At 37.8% G+C, this 15216-nt stretch overlaps 1 protein-coding gene across 1 annotated transcript; it reads right to left on the bottom strand.

Annotated features, from left to right (window-relative positions):
* Positions 1-10726: 10726 nt before the first annotated feature.
* lbx1b (ladybird homeobox 1b) lies at positions 10727-12687 on the bottom strand. Its single transcript, XM_063010861.1, has 2 exons — positions 12390-12687; positions 10727-11344 (listed from the first exon to the last, which is right to left on the bottom strand). The coding sequence occupies exons 1-2, from the start codon at positions 12685-12687 to the stop codon at positions 10869-10871; spliced, it is 774 nt and encodes a 257-aa protein (XP_062866931.1). The 3' UTR covers positions 10727-10868.
* Positions 12688-15216: the final 2529 nt, after the last annotated feature.

Raw genomic sequence — 15216 nt, 5'->3', positions numbered from 1 at the left:
TATGTAGTGCACTAATGTAGGCAGTTTTAAAACTTTTTAGGACTGAACTGCTACATGGTCACGCTAACCAGCCAGTGTTGCCAACTCCTCAGTAAGGAAAGTAGCTATTGGCTGTCCTAAAAGTCGCTAAATTACGTCATCGCCTAATTAGCATAAGATCCATTTGCGAGTAATTGACGCTGTAGAAGAGAGGAATAACATCGTGGGAGAGACAAAAAGTGGGTAAAAAACACCCTAAATATGTTTAGAACTACAAATGAACATTCTTCTGTTGATTCGTGGTTTGTTTTTCTTTTTTAAGACAACACTGAGCTACTCTGAGCAGGGTTGCCAGATTGCGACAGTAATTTTCAGCCAAAATGCATGGAAAAACGCCCAAAACACAGGATAAGCAGATGATGTTTAGCATTTCACAAACAATAAACCAGTTAAACCATCATGACCTACAAATTAATTTCTGTACAGATCAGTAATTATACATTATAAAGGACAAATTATTTTTGCTTGCATGTCTTTGAGGTAGCCTACCAAGTTTGTAAAATGCATTATTTATGATAGGACATGTGTGTCCTATCATAAATAATGCATTTTACAAACTTATAATAAAATAAAAATAAACTTGCAAGCAATGAAAGTTTAATCTCTCGTACATATGAGAGGTTATATGTACGAGACTTGCTTACCTTCATATTCAACTCAGATCACTTGTCTAACATATGAATCACTGTATTAATGGGTGTGGCATGGCAACAGTGTCTTGGACTGGAAGGAATAACCTGTCAAAATGATTACAAACCAGCCCAAAATTTGTCCACCTGCCAAAGTGTTTCTCCCTGCCAATTTCCAACAAAATCCGCCCATTTTGGTGGGAAACCTCCCAATCTGGCAACACTGATTGTGATACTGACGGCAGGACCCGCTGCTCGTTGAGGACAGTAACTGCAGAACAATATGTGTGTTTTCACGTTCGAGTCTTCAAAAGTCTCCAATAACACCAGAAAAAGTCGCTAGATTTGTCGCTAGTCGCTTTTTTGAAAAAAAGTCGCTAGAGGGGTCTGAAAACTCGCTAAATATAGCGACAAAGTCGCTAAGTTGGCAACACTGTAACCAGCTTCTGAAAGCGAAATTACTAACACATATGGTGTTTTTAAAAGATTATGAGACTAACCGTTTGTTATAATGAGATATCTTTAAAAAATAACTTATATAAGCAGATATTTAAAGTTTTAAATACTTGCCAAACATTCACGTTATTTTGCAGAGTATAACGTACAACACCCAAACAAAAATACCGCCAGCTGAAGTGCTGAGAGGAGCTTCCGGTTGTCGTCATCAAGCACGTTCATGAATGTGGTAACGGTGCTGCCTGTGCGCAGTCTTACGCAGCCGCTGCTTAAACAGCAATACAAGTCTGTTAGATTATTATTTATTGTTTAATTTGGTACATTTGTATTACATTTAATCAGGAAAAAATAGTGTAAATTACAGATATAGGCTAAAATATACTATGCATTTTTGACATTATGAAGACATTAATATTTAACAAATAAGTAATCACTTGTCACAGGGGTTCTGTGATGCAAAACATTATTAGTATTTTTAAAAATGCACAAGTAGTATTTTTGTACTTTGCCTTTTGTAATAATTGCATAACAATTGCATAATCAGTTCTGTGCCTAGTACCTTTGTAATATTTTATTTATGATTTTATCATTTAAATTGTACTTACTTGTTTATGACCATAACTTTTTGCGAATGCCTGATCTTGTACGGCATCACAACAAGGTACACAGGTTGGGCTTAGTTAATGCTCAGATGAGTGATTATCTTGGAATACCTGGTGCTGTAAGATTCTTTACAATAAGTATACACTGACCAGCCATAACATTAAGCCCGCTGTATCACGTAAGTTCTGACACAGACTCTGTGGATTTTATCCTGGTAACAGTCAGGGCACCATTGGTTGGAGGTGAGATTTTGTGAGACACTGTCCACTTTATCAGCTCCACTTACCATATAGAAGCACTTTGTAGTTCTACAATTACTGACTGTAGTCCATCTGTTTCTCTGCATACTTTTTAGCCCCCTTTCATGCTGTTCTTCAATGGTCAGGACTCTCCCAGGACCACTACAGAGTAGGTATTATTTGGGTGGTGGGTCATTCTCAGCACTGCAGTGACACTGACATGGTTTTGGTTGTGTGTTAGTGTGTGTTGTGCTGGTATGAGTGGATCAGACACAGCAATGCTGATGGAGTTTTTAAACACCTCACTGTCACTGCTGGACTTAGAATAGTCCACCAATCAAAAATATATCCATCCAACAGCACCCCATGGGCAGCGTCCTGTGACCCCTGATGAAGAGCTCAAAGATGACCAACTCAAACAGCAGCAATAGATGAGCGATCGTCTCTGACTTTACATCTACAAGGTGGACCAACTAGGTAGGAGTGTCTAATAGAGCGGACAGTGAGTGGACACGGTATTTAAAAACTCCAGCAGTGCTGCTGTGTCTGATCCACTCATACCAGCACAACACATACTAACACACCACCACCATGACATTGTCACTGCAGTGCTGAGAATGATCCATCACCTAAATAATATTTGTTCTGTGGTGGTCCTGTGGGGGTCCTGACCATTGAAGAACAGGATGAAAGCAGGCTAAAAAAGTATGTAGAGAAACAGATGGACTACAGTCAGTAATTGTATAACTACAAAGTGCTTCTATATGGTAAGTGGAGCTGATAAAATGGACAGTGAGTGTAGAAACAAGGAGGTGGTTTTAATGTTATGGTTGATCAGTGTATATGATAATACGTAGGTATAATACATTTAATGTGTTATTATTTAAAATGTTTCAAATGTTTAAGTATATTTGGTAAGGGCAAGTGACCAATTATCAATCAATTTTTTTTTTGTTGATTTAACTTAATCAGATTAATTACCCCAGCAATCTAGGGGTTACTGCAGCTTAAAAATGAATCGATTCACCCCAGCAGTTCCTCCATGGCTCATTACACCCATAGATTAAAAACTACTGGCAATTAATGTAACATACATTGAGGCATACATGTCGCGATTACCATATTTTCTATTTCTTTTATTTATTAATTTTTTGTAAAGATGATGTTAGCACATGTGGGGGTAAATAATTTAAGCTTGATTTAGTCACAGGTACAAAGTTACAGTGACTTGGAACCCTGTATTCATCCAATAATGATTTAAAGCACTACAGAGCCCAGAACTGACCCCTGAAAAGAGTGCCCTCAGCCAGCTGGTCCTGAGACTCTCTGACCCCCAATCAGGCCTCACCACAGATCACAGCACTGTCCAACAGTTCATGGCTAACAGTAAGACCAGGTATCTAGAACACTAGAACAACCAAATCCAGTCTCACAGTAGACTAGAATTATTTTGTGAAATAAAAAATGAGTACAAACAGACCCACAGCAGAGATGGACCAGAATCCAAGTACCGACTCACAGAGAATTCTGGGAGAAGGGCATACTGCCCCCCTCGCTGCACAGTATGTGTCAGTGCTACACCGCCTGAGAGACAGTGGGTAACAGGTCTGTGTATATACACTGATCAGCCATAACATTAAAACCACCTCCTTGTTTCTACACTCACTGTCCATTTTATCACCTCCACTTACCATATACAGTGGGGAAAATAAGTATTTGATCCCCTGCTGATTTTGTAAGTTTACCCCCTTACAAAGACTTGAACAGTCTATAATTTTTTTGGAAGGTTTATTTTAACAGAGAGAGACAGAATATCAACAAAAAATCCAGAAAAAAAAACATTAAATAAAGGTTATAAATTAATTTGTATTTAATTAAGGGAAATAAGTATTTGATCCCCTACCAACCAGCAAGAATTCTGACCCCCACAGACCGGTTATGTGCCCATGAGGCACACAAATTAGTCCTGTCCCTGTATAAAAGACTCCTGTCACAGAATCAGTTTCTTCCATTCAAATCTCTCAACCACCACGGGCAAGACCAAAGAGCTATAAAAGGACGTCAGGGACAAGATTGTAGACCTGCACAAGGCTGGAATGGGCTACAAGACCATCAGCAAGAAGCTTGGTGAGAAAGAGACCACTGTTGGCACGATCATTCGAAAATGGAAGAAATACAAGATCACAGTCAATCACCCTCGCTCTGGAGCTCCATGCAAGATCTCACCTGGTGGGGTAAGAATGATTCTGAGAAAGGTGAGGTCAGCCCAGAATTACACGGGAGGAGCTTGTCAATGATATCAAGGGAGCTGGGAGCAGAGAAATGCTGGATATGACCCCAAGAACACCATCCCCACCGAGCATTTATCTGCCTCCAAACACGGGGAGTGGAGTTGATGCCAAAGAGCTCAATTTTTGTCTCATCTGACCATATCACATTCTCCCAAGCTTTCTCTGAATCATTCAGCTGTTCATTGGCAAACTTCAGACGGGCCTGTACATGAGCCTTTTTGAGCAGAGGGACTTTGCGGGCACTGCAGGATCTCAGTCCATTACGGCGAAGTGTGTTACTAATGGTTTTCTTGGTGACTGTGCTCCCAGCTCCCTTGAGATCATTGACAAGCTCCTCCCGTGTAATTCTGGACTGACCTCACCTTTCTCAGAATCATTCTTACCCCACCAGGTGAGATCTTGCATGGAGCTCCAGAGTGAGGGTGATTGACTGTGATCTTGTATTTCTTCCATTTTCGAATTATCGCACCAACAGTGGTCTCTTTCTCACCAAGCTTCTTGCTGATGGTCTTGTAGCCCATTCCAGCCTTGTGCAGGTCTACAATCTTGTCCCTGACGTCCTTTGATAGCTCTTTGGTCTTGCCCATGGCGGTCGAGTGATTTGAATGGAAGAAACTGATTCTGTGACAGGAGTCTTTTATACAGGGACAGGACTAATTTGTGTGCCTCATGGGCACATAACCGGTCTGTGGGGGTCAGAATTCTTGCTGGTTGGTAGGGGATCAAATACTTATTTCCCTTAATTAAATACAAATTAATTTATAACCTTTATTTAATGTTTTTTTTTCTGGATTTTTTGTTGATATTCTGTCTCTCTCTGTTAAAAGAAACCTTCCATAAAAATTATAGACTGTTCAAGTCTTTGTAAGGGGTTAAACTTACAAAATCAGCAGGGGATCAAATACTTATTTTCCCCACTGTAGAAGCACTTCGTAGTTCTATAATTACTGACTGTAGTCCATCTATTTCTCTAGATACTTTTTAAACCTGCTGTTACTCTGTTCTTCAATGGTCAGGACCCCCACAGGACCACCAGGTAGGAGCAGGTATTATTTAGGTGGTGGATCATTCTCAGCACTGTAGTGACACTGACATGGTGGTGGTGTGTTAGTGTGTGTTGTGCTGGTATGAGTGGATCAGACACAGCAGCACTGCTGGAGTTTTACTTACTGTCCACTTACTGTCCACTTTATTAAACACTCCTACCTGGTTGGTTCACCTTGTAGATGTAAAGTCAGAGACGATCGCTCATCTATTGCTGCTGTTTGAGTTGGTCATCTTCGAGACCTTCATCAGTGGTCAAAGGACGCTGCCCACAGGGTGCTGTTGGCTGGATATTTTTTGTTGATGGACTATTCTCAGTTCAGCAGTGACAGTGAGGTGTTTAAAAACTCCAGTAGCACTGCTGTGTTTTATGCACTCATACCAGCACAACACACACTAACACACCACCAACATGTCAGTGTCACTGCAGTGCTGAGAGTGATCCACCACCCAAATAATACCTGCTCTGTGGTGGTCCTGTGGGGGTCCTGACCATTAAAGAACAGCATGAAAGGAAGCTAACAAAGCATGCGGAGAAACAGATGGACTACAGTCAGTAATTGTAGAACTACAAAGTGCTTATATGGTAAATGGAGCTGATAATATGGACAGTGAGTGTAGAAACAAGGAGGTGGTTTTAATGTTATGGCTGATCGGTGTATACATATTTTTTTTATAAAGGATCTTTATTCACTTTTATTGTTTATTGTTTTATTGTCATCTTGATGCTTCTATTGTAATTTTGTTATTATTATTATCATGCTTTGGCATTATTGTTTTCTACAGTCATGCCAATAAAGCTATTTTGAATCTTGAATCTTGATTTGCAAGCAAACAGCTGTAGCCTAGTGGTTAAGGTACTCGACTAGTAATCCAAAGGTCGCTGATTCAAGCCCCACCACTGCCAGGTTGCCACTGTTGGGCCTCTGAGCAAGGCCCTTAACCCTCAATTGCTTACTGTCACAGTACTGTAAGTCGCTTTGGATAAAAGCGTCTGCTAAATGCAAGTGAAGATGCATGCAAAAGGTACAGTGGCTGTATCGGAATAAGCAATCCAACAACAGTATGCCTAAAATAGATTTAAAAAAAATCTATTTTATTTTATTCATTGAGTTTTCCCCCAAGAGTAGAACTGTTGAGCATGTTGAGAATAAAAAATAAAACAAAGCATTCAAGTAACAGCCTTTACATTCTTATTGTGATTGTGATTGTTAGACAAGAGGTTAAACAGTCAGACTGCCTAAGTGGTTTCTTTTATTTCTTTTTGGGCTCAGATGCTTTTTCTCCCAGCATCATGTGTTTTTAAGGAACAAAAGCCTCCTGTTTAACGCGCACTGACACGATCAGCCATCCAAACACTTTCCATAAAACACACAAAATAAGAAGCTATTCATCAATGCAAAAAAGTTAAAGATATAATTTGAAGCACCCCTACAAACACACACACACACACACACACACACACAAGACAGGAAAGCAAAATGCCTGTGAAAGAGAGAGAGAGGGTTTCATTGTAATTCATTGACTTGTTCAGAAATGCATGTCTAAAAAGGGGGAAATAAAGGCGAGGACATTCATGAGTACAGATGCCCTCTTTACCAAAAAGCCACTGTGTGCCTTTTGTCTGCGCTGTGTTAAACGCCTTTAAAAGGAAGGGTTAACGCAATCCATCAAATTGTCTGAAATTGTGGGGATATTTCTAAAAACCATATGGGCCGCAAGCGTTTGCGCTTTTTTGAGTGCGGCGGGACGCGCTTGTTTCAGTATGGCGCACTGCGGGAGGTTCTTTCTGCGCCATTCACTCCTGTCACAACGGCCTTCATGCCTTTTACCCCGAAATTACGGCCTCGTCTGTGCGCGAACAAAAAAACAAGAGAGAAAACTGGACCGAAACTTTGTGGTTTTTGTGGCTTCCTTTCTCCGCAGACTCCCAGATTGGTGTTTCTCACATAAATTTGGGCCGCGAGTGAGCAAAACGCACGATGCAGGGTCAAAAAGCCGAGCCACGCTTATTGAAGAAGAGAAAGAAGAAAGGAGAGCTGAGGGGTTCTAGTCCTTTCAAACGAAATAGAAACAATAGCAAGAATTCTTCTAAATGAATAAACAGAGGAAAGCTGCAGCACTTAGCGTTTGCTAAAAAGTGGGACTAAGCTTTTTTTCAGACGGCTGCACGCACTTCATTAACCCTCATGACAATTCACCCTAATGAAGTGAAGAACCTGACAAAGATCAAAACAACAGGGTCAATTTTTAACAAAAGAAAAAAGAGAAACAACACAAAACACTAAGTTGTATAATCAGTTCTAACAAGAACAAAGCTTAATGTGCTATACATTTCTAGATTATTACTTTTTTTAGTAAATAAAATAATAAATAAATAAAACAAATCATTGTAAGCTGCTCTTTTCCATCCCACAAATAAAAATACATGAACTAACACCTTTATTATGTTTTATTATTATTTTTTTATTATTAAAAAATACCAAAAATGAGTGCACTTCATTTAAATGCATTTCTTTATTTATTTCTTTATTTATTTAGTGTTATAGAAATATGGGGGTTTTATCTTGACAGTGACATTTGCAGTGAAAACAGTTAAATAAATTATCATTAAAAAGAAATATTGTACAGAAAAAAACAGGATGTCCAAATGATGTCCAAAAACTACCTAAACAAACAAAAAATAACATTTAACTGTTTTTATCTTTCATTGTGTGTTAAAATGTAAGACTACTAGAGCAGAGTAATAATTATAGAAAAGGAAAGAAAAAAGAAAGAAACCCCCCCAAAACAAACCATAAACATTTTAGCATATCCTTTAATATAATTACTAATTACTTCTAGATTTGCTTAATGTTTGATATATTATTATTTAGAATATTTTATAATCTGTAAACAGCTTTAAAGAACAAAAAAACAGGATGTCCAAATTTGTCGCACTACCTAAAAAAATATAAAACATTACTGCTTACAATTATAGAAAAAGAAAGAAAAAACAAAGAAAAAACAAATCATAAACATATTACGATATAGTTTAATATCATTACTAAACAGTTCTAGCTTTGCTTAATGTTTAATATATTATTATTATTATTTAGATTATTTTATAATCTGTTAACAGCTCTAAAGAAAAAAATTGGATGTCCAATTTTATCTCACTATCTGAAAAAAAACCCTGCTTTTATCTTTCATTTTGTGTTAGAAATGTAAGATTATTTGAGCAGGGTAACAATTATAGAAAAAAAAAAAAAACCCAAAACAAACCATGAACATATTACCATATTGTTTAATATCATTACTAAACACTTCTAGCTTTGCTTAATGTTTAATATATTATTATTATTATTTAGATTATTTTATAATCTGTTAACAGCTCTAAAGAAAAAAATTGGATGTCCAATTTTATCTCACTATCTGAAAAAAAAAACCTGCTTTTATCTTTCATTTTGTGTTAGAAATGTAAGATTATTTGAGCAGGGTAACAATTATAGAAAAAAAAAAAAAAACCAAAACAAACCATGAACATATTACCATATTGTTTAATATCATTACTAAACACTTCTAGCTTTGCTTAATGTTTTATATATTATTATTATTTAGATTATTTTTTAATCTGTTAACAGGTCTAAAGAAAAAAAAAGGATGTCCAAATTTTTCTCACTACCTAAAATAAATAAATAAATAAAATAACTGCTTTTATTTTTCATTTTGTGTTAAAAAAAATGTAAGATTATTTAAGCAAAGTAACAATTATAAAAAATAAAGAAAAACCCCCAAAACAAACCATGAACATATTACCATATTCTTTAATATAATTACTAAACAGTTCTAGCTTTGCTTAATGTTTCATATATTATTATTTAGATTATTTTATAATCTGTTAACAGCTCTAAAGAAAAAAAAAACCAGGATGTCCACATTTTTCTCACTACCTAAAATTGTTGGGCTCATGGTAGTAACTCACTCAAATTTTGATAAATGTGAAATCGTTAAGAGAAATTGTTTATTAAATTAAATTGATTACATTATCTCTCAAACAGCATGGGATGCTCACAGACAGCCAAGGAGGGACAAGCCATGAACCTCAAACAGGGTGTTAGGTGGCCAAGACTCACTGATGCCAGAGGTATATATGATGTCTTGTATGGACCAACAGTAGGACTACTATGGTTCAAATGCAGATATTTCTTCTAATACTAGGTGCATGTGTCACCACAAACAGTGCATTAAACTCTTCTGTGTATCACAAGTATAAAAGAAGAAAAAATATGGAATCACTTAATGTTGAGGGAGAATTTATGGAATCATCAGTAAAAAAATGAGAGTATGAGAGTAATTCTAATTTTCTTTAATAGTGGATGAAAATCAGCTTTGCTGGATGGAGCCTTGTCATGGACCAGTTTTTTTACATTTCTGGTATAAATATGTAATTGGATTGAGATTTGTATTATTTGCTGGTCATGCCATTGAGCTGATATGCTTTTTTTTTTATGTCTGAAAAAAAAAGCTAGAACACATTTTGCTCTGTCACATCAGCATCCTACAAATGAAATCTTCAACAAATCTATTTTCCATTGATGAAATAAAAAAGTGCCCTAAACTTAAGTGTATCCATGCATGTGCATTGACTGTTGAGGTAACAATTGCCATCTTCTATGATCATTGACCTGACATACAATCTAATATTATAATAAATTGGTACTAGCATCTTGTGGTGGAAAAACCTTAATAAAATACCTCAAAGACTGGATTGTGAATATAAAAGTTTTATTCTTGTCTGCAGAAAAGATAGAGGCTCCGTGGATGTGATGCCAAATGATAAATTAGATACAAATATAATATAAAAACACTGAAATAAAAAGCTGATTTTTACAATTTCTCAGAACCCCAAGCTGTAACACAAGTTTAAAAGTGAAACAGGAGGAAAATCCAGATAAACACAGATACATGTGGAGCTTTCAGAGTGAATCTGATGGTTATACCACACAAATGCAGATTCGTCTCATATGCACACTTTGATGATGTATTACTGCATCATGATCCGCATTGATTTGGCACAATTTTTACGCCAGATGCCCTTCCTGACACAACCCTCCCTATTTATCCGGGCTTGGGACCGGCACTACAATGCACTGGTTCTTGCATTTAGCGGCTAGGTGCATATAGGACAATTCAGAGTCTCCAATTAGCTTAGCTACATGTTTTTGGACTGTGGAAGGAAACTGGAGTACCCGGAGGACACCCACGTGGACACGGGGAGAACATGCAAACTCCGCACAGACCGCCCCACCCGGGGATCGAACCCAGGACCTTCATTATCAATAACACTACTAATAATACAAATTATAATAATAAACGAATTCAAGAGCAATGGAAAATAATTTCAATTTCTTTTATTGTGAAATTTAAATACAATACACCTTAATTTATACAAATGCCTAGACGTTAAGGCACTTTTAGATCTGCTTTAGACAAAATATTAATAACATAAAGATAAAAAAGAACTATAAAAATAAGAACTGGATTCTAGATTGAGTTTTTCATTTGTGCACCCAGGGTGGTGCGCATCAGTCATCCACGTCTATTTCAACATCATCGTCCTCAGAGTCTCTGTAACCTTGCTGTTGTGAGTAGTATGGCGACATACACAGTGTATGCATGCTCTCAAGTTTATGTGGGATGTGAGAGGGCCACTCTGGTCCTGATGGGCCTTTGCTTTCCTCAACACTTCTCTCGAGTTCAGCCAATGCTGCAGTTTGCTCCAGAGTTACAGTTCCGACCGCTCGGGCTGACTCCACATCTGCTTTCAGCTCCTCCAAGTCTCGCTTTAACTTAGCACGTCGGTTCTGGAACCAGGTAATGACCTGAGCATTGGTTAATGCCAGTTGTTGTGCCACCTGGTCCCGATCTGTTGGAGACAGATACTTCTGATGCATAAAACGCTTCTCCAGCTCATAGATCTGGTGATGGGTGAATGCAGTCCTGGACTTTCTGCGCTTCTTTGAGTTGCTCCTTTGACCAAGTGCACTGAAGCCATCTCTGCCTGCCAAAGAAGAAAGTCGATTTTTAGAATTAAAGAATTAACCTGTGTGGAGTTGTTTGTGTACGATTCAGTTTACGGTAACACCAAAAACAAAAAGCCTTTTTAAAACCTTTTAACTTTTTAAAAGTATCTTTCCTTTTTGACCGTTTATTTCTTTTTATTCAATATACAAAATTAGAATCTAACAACCAAAAAACTTTAGGTCTGCAGTGTATCTGGAGTCTATTTTAGGAATACAGTGTGCAAGGTGGATAGTTGGGGCTTTAGTACATCAAGGGGCATTACACACTTTTCACTTAATCTCATCTACTGTAAACTGTCCCAGTTTAGAGCAGGCGGTTCACCCCCTGCCATGTTTTATGTGGTTTTGTATGTGCTATTAAGGTACCAGGAAAACAAGCCAAACTCAACATCTGCACATACACAGTAACATGTGGAGGATCAAACCATGGTTATACACTACCTGCTGCTTTTAATATTACGGTTATAACTCAATTTAATAATAGAATAAATAGTTTTTCATGTTGTGTTTTTTTATTCTGAATACATTAGACATGCAGGTTTAGGTATAGAGGTTATAGGTTTTAGGTTAAAAGGTGTGAAGTGTGACTTAAACAAACAAAAAATAACAACTATTAAAAAACAAATTCATGCCAATTGCTTAAATCAATTCAATAAGCTCAAAATTGAATGTCAGCTGGCTATTAAGTTACCAGAAGCAGGTGGTGCAGCTGGTAAAGTAAGTTCTGGATTCTGGTTTCCTTCAACCTCCAAAACCATGCTGAAGGTGAATTGGCGGCTCTAAATTGCCCCTAGGTGTGACGAACATGTTAGTGTGTGTTGCCTTGTCCAGGGTGTACTACTGGGTGGCAACGGACCCACCATGACCCTAACCAGAATGATGCAGTTAGTAAAAATGAATGAATAAATACATTATAATAATAATACTTACAATATTATCTTTCTTATTCTCTTACTACAACTACTTTTAGTACTGCTACTACTACTACTACTACCACTTAATATAGTATTTAACAAGTCTTACCCTCTGCTGCTTGGAACACCCCTGGCTCCAGCCCTCTGAAGGTTTTACTGGTCAGCTCCTGCAGGGCACAGAGGGGTGAAGTGTGGTCCACAGGTGATGTAATGAGAGTTTTTAGTAGTGTAGCTGATAGACTTAAGTGAGCACTTGTTGTCTTATTGATTGGTTTAGCCAAAATGTCAGCGATGCTAAAAGGTGTCAGGGGTTTGTTGGAGCTCGCCGGTGGAGGAAGGCGCTCCAGTGGGTTCCGTCTGTTGCCTTCTTTAATCTCCCTACTAATTTTAACAACCGTTGAAGCCATATCGAAAGTAGAATACATTTAAAAATATAAGATCACGTCTCACTAAATCTGATTTTAGCTAAATCAGAAAAGATATTTAAATATCAATGTCATGTTTGTATATTTTTTAAAAATAAGAAATATCCAGAAGTCAAGGTTCCAGGTTGTCTTAAAACAATGCTAAATCCACATGAGCTGTGCCTGTTTTTAATATGAAACCAAGTGAAGGTTAGCTGCAGATGCTGGTATTGCTTCTTTCTTGCTCATTGGAGTCTTTGGGGTACAGTTTTAAGTGTGGGGAGAAGGGAGCCCCTTTGGCCCTTAATTAGTGGGCATGTCAAGTAGGAGGAGTCCCATACAATGAATGGCCTTTTTTCAGGCTCCCATTCCAACCTACTATGAATAAAGCCATAGACTGGTATTCTAAAGCCTACGTTAATCACCCTGTCTGTGGTAAAGAAATCAAAGAGTTACAGCACTAAAGGTGTAAGTGTTTAAGGCACATTATTTTTTATATATAAAAAGATTTCTTAGACTTTTGCATTAGAGTTTCAACAAAACTTTACTTTAAATTCTATGCACTGATTTTAAATGATTATTTTAATGTCCCTGATTAGGTGGGCCACTTTTAAAACATTAACATATTTTTAAAAAATGCGCAAGCAGGTCATTAATAAAAACAGCAAAAATGTGTGAAAGAACAAGTTCACTAAGATGCTAAAACAATTCCAGCTGTCCTGATAAAACACCAACGTGTTTAAAATAACTAACAAATTAAAAAGCAGATGCTGTTTACATCAAATATTAATCAAATTAAAATTGTATTGCATGTTAAAGCTCCTAATGAAATAACTAATATATTCCATTTTATCAGCTCCACTTACCATTTAGAAGCACTTTGAAGTTCTACAATTACTGACTGTAGTCCATCTATTTTCTACGTACCTTTTTAGCCTGCTTTCACCCTGATCTTCAATGGTCAGGACCCCCACAGGACCCCCACAGGACCACCACAGAGCAGGTATTATTTGGGTGGTGGATCATTCTCAGCACTGCAGTGACACTGACATGGTGGTGGTGTGTTAGTGTGTGTTGTGCTGGTATGAGTCGATAAGACACAGCAGCGCTGCTGAAGTTTTTAATAGAATAGAATAAAATAGAATCTTTATTGTCACTATACACAGGTACAATGAAATTTTGTATGGCATCTCTCCAATAGAGGTAATAGCAGCAGTAAAGAAAATAGTAGCAGTAAAATCACACCTCACTGTCACTGCTGGACTGAGAATAGTCCACCAACCAAAAATATTTAGCCAACGGTCGGTGCCCCATGGGCAGCCTCCTGTGACCACTGATGAAGGTCTAGAAGATGACCAACTCAAACAGCAGCAATAGATGAGCGATCGTCTCCGAATGTACATCTACAAGGTGGACCAACTAGGTAGGAGTGTCTAATAGAGTGGACAGTGAGTGGACACGGCATTTAAAAACTCCAGCAGCACTGCTGTGTCTGATCCACTAATACCAGCACAACACACACTAACACACCACCACCATGTCGTTGTAACTGCAGGGCTGAGAATGATCCATCATCTAAATAATACCTGCTCTGTAGTGGTCCTGTGGGGGTCCTGTCTATTGAAGAACAGGGTGAAAGCAGGCTAAAAAAGTATGCAGAGAAATAGATGGACTACAGTCAGTAATTGTAGAACTACAAAGTTCTTCTATATGGTAAGTGGAGCTGATAAAATGAACACTGAGTGTAGAAACAAGGAGGTGGTTTTAATGTTATGGCTGATCAGTGAATATGTTTTTTTAAAGCAGATCTCTTATTAAACATTTTAAATGTATGATCATAATTAAAGGAACTGGTTATAATGGACCACTTTGAATTCATTTGTATATGCAAACACATGCACAGTTCTTGCTCTCTTCACACACACACACACACACACACACACACACACACACACACACACACACTTCTTGTCTGCTTGGTAGGGGAGCCTTTGGCAATCTCACAGAGAGGAATATGGAAACTGCCAGTACCTCAGCACTGCAAACACACACTACAATATGCTCACATTTCCCAGCATGTGCTGCTTAGCAATCAGAATGAATGAAAAGACAATATGGCTTTTAAACCGTGGGTCTGGCCTTTTACACCCCATGGTGAGAGAGTAGGACTGCCAGGTCAACACACACACACACACACACACACATCATTTTTGTGGATGGGGTGTAGGAAACATGAATTAGCTCTGTTAATGCAGTGAAGGTTGGGCTGTCGACAGGCTTGACCTCCCGTTGTGTTCTTGAGCTGATGTCTTACTTAAATTTGTCTACTGAAAAAAATGAATAGAAAATATAGAAACACAAGTGCAGATTTTCCAGGGGCAATTTGCTGGCCTCTTTTGGGTCCACGGCTCCCATTTAATAAACTTAATTCACTTATTCACCTAATCAATATGAAATATTTCTGTTTTGATGGGAATTCACTCTTTATGTTTAGTTCCAGCGACTTATAGAATCTATGCTGAGGCAGCTCTC

Source organism: Trichomycterus rosablanca, chromosome 15 (assembly GCF_030014385.1).
Source record: "Trichomycterus rosablanca isolate fTriRos1 chromosome 15, fTriRos1.hap1, whole genome shotgun sequence".
Taxonomy (NCBI): domain Eukaryota; kingdom Metazoa; phylum Chordata; class Actinopteri; order Siluriformes; family Trichomycteridae; genus Trichomycterus; species Trichomycterus rosablanca.
The sequence above is the reverse complement of the archived record's forward strand: the minus strand, read 5'-3'. Positions and strand labels throughout refer to the sequence as shown.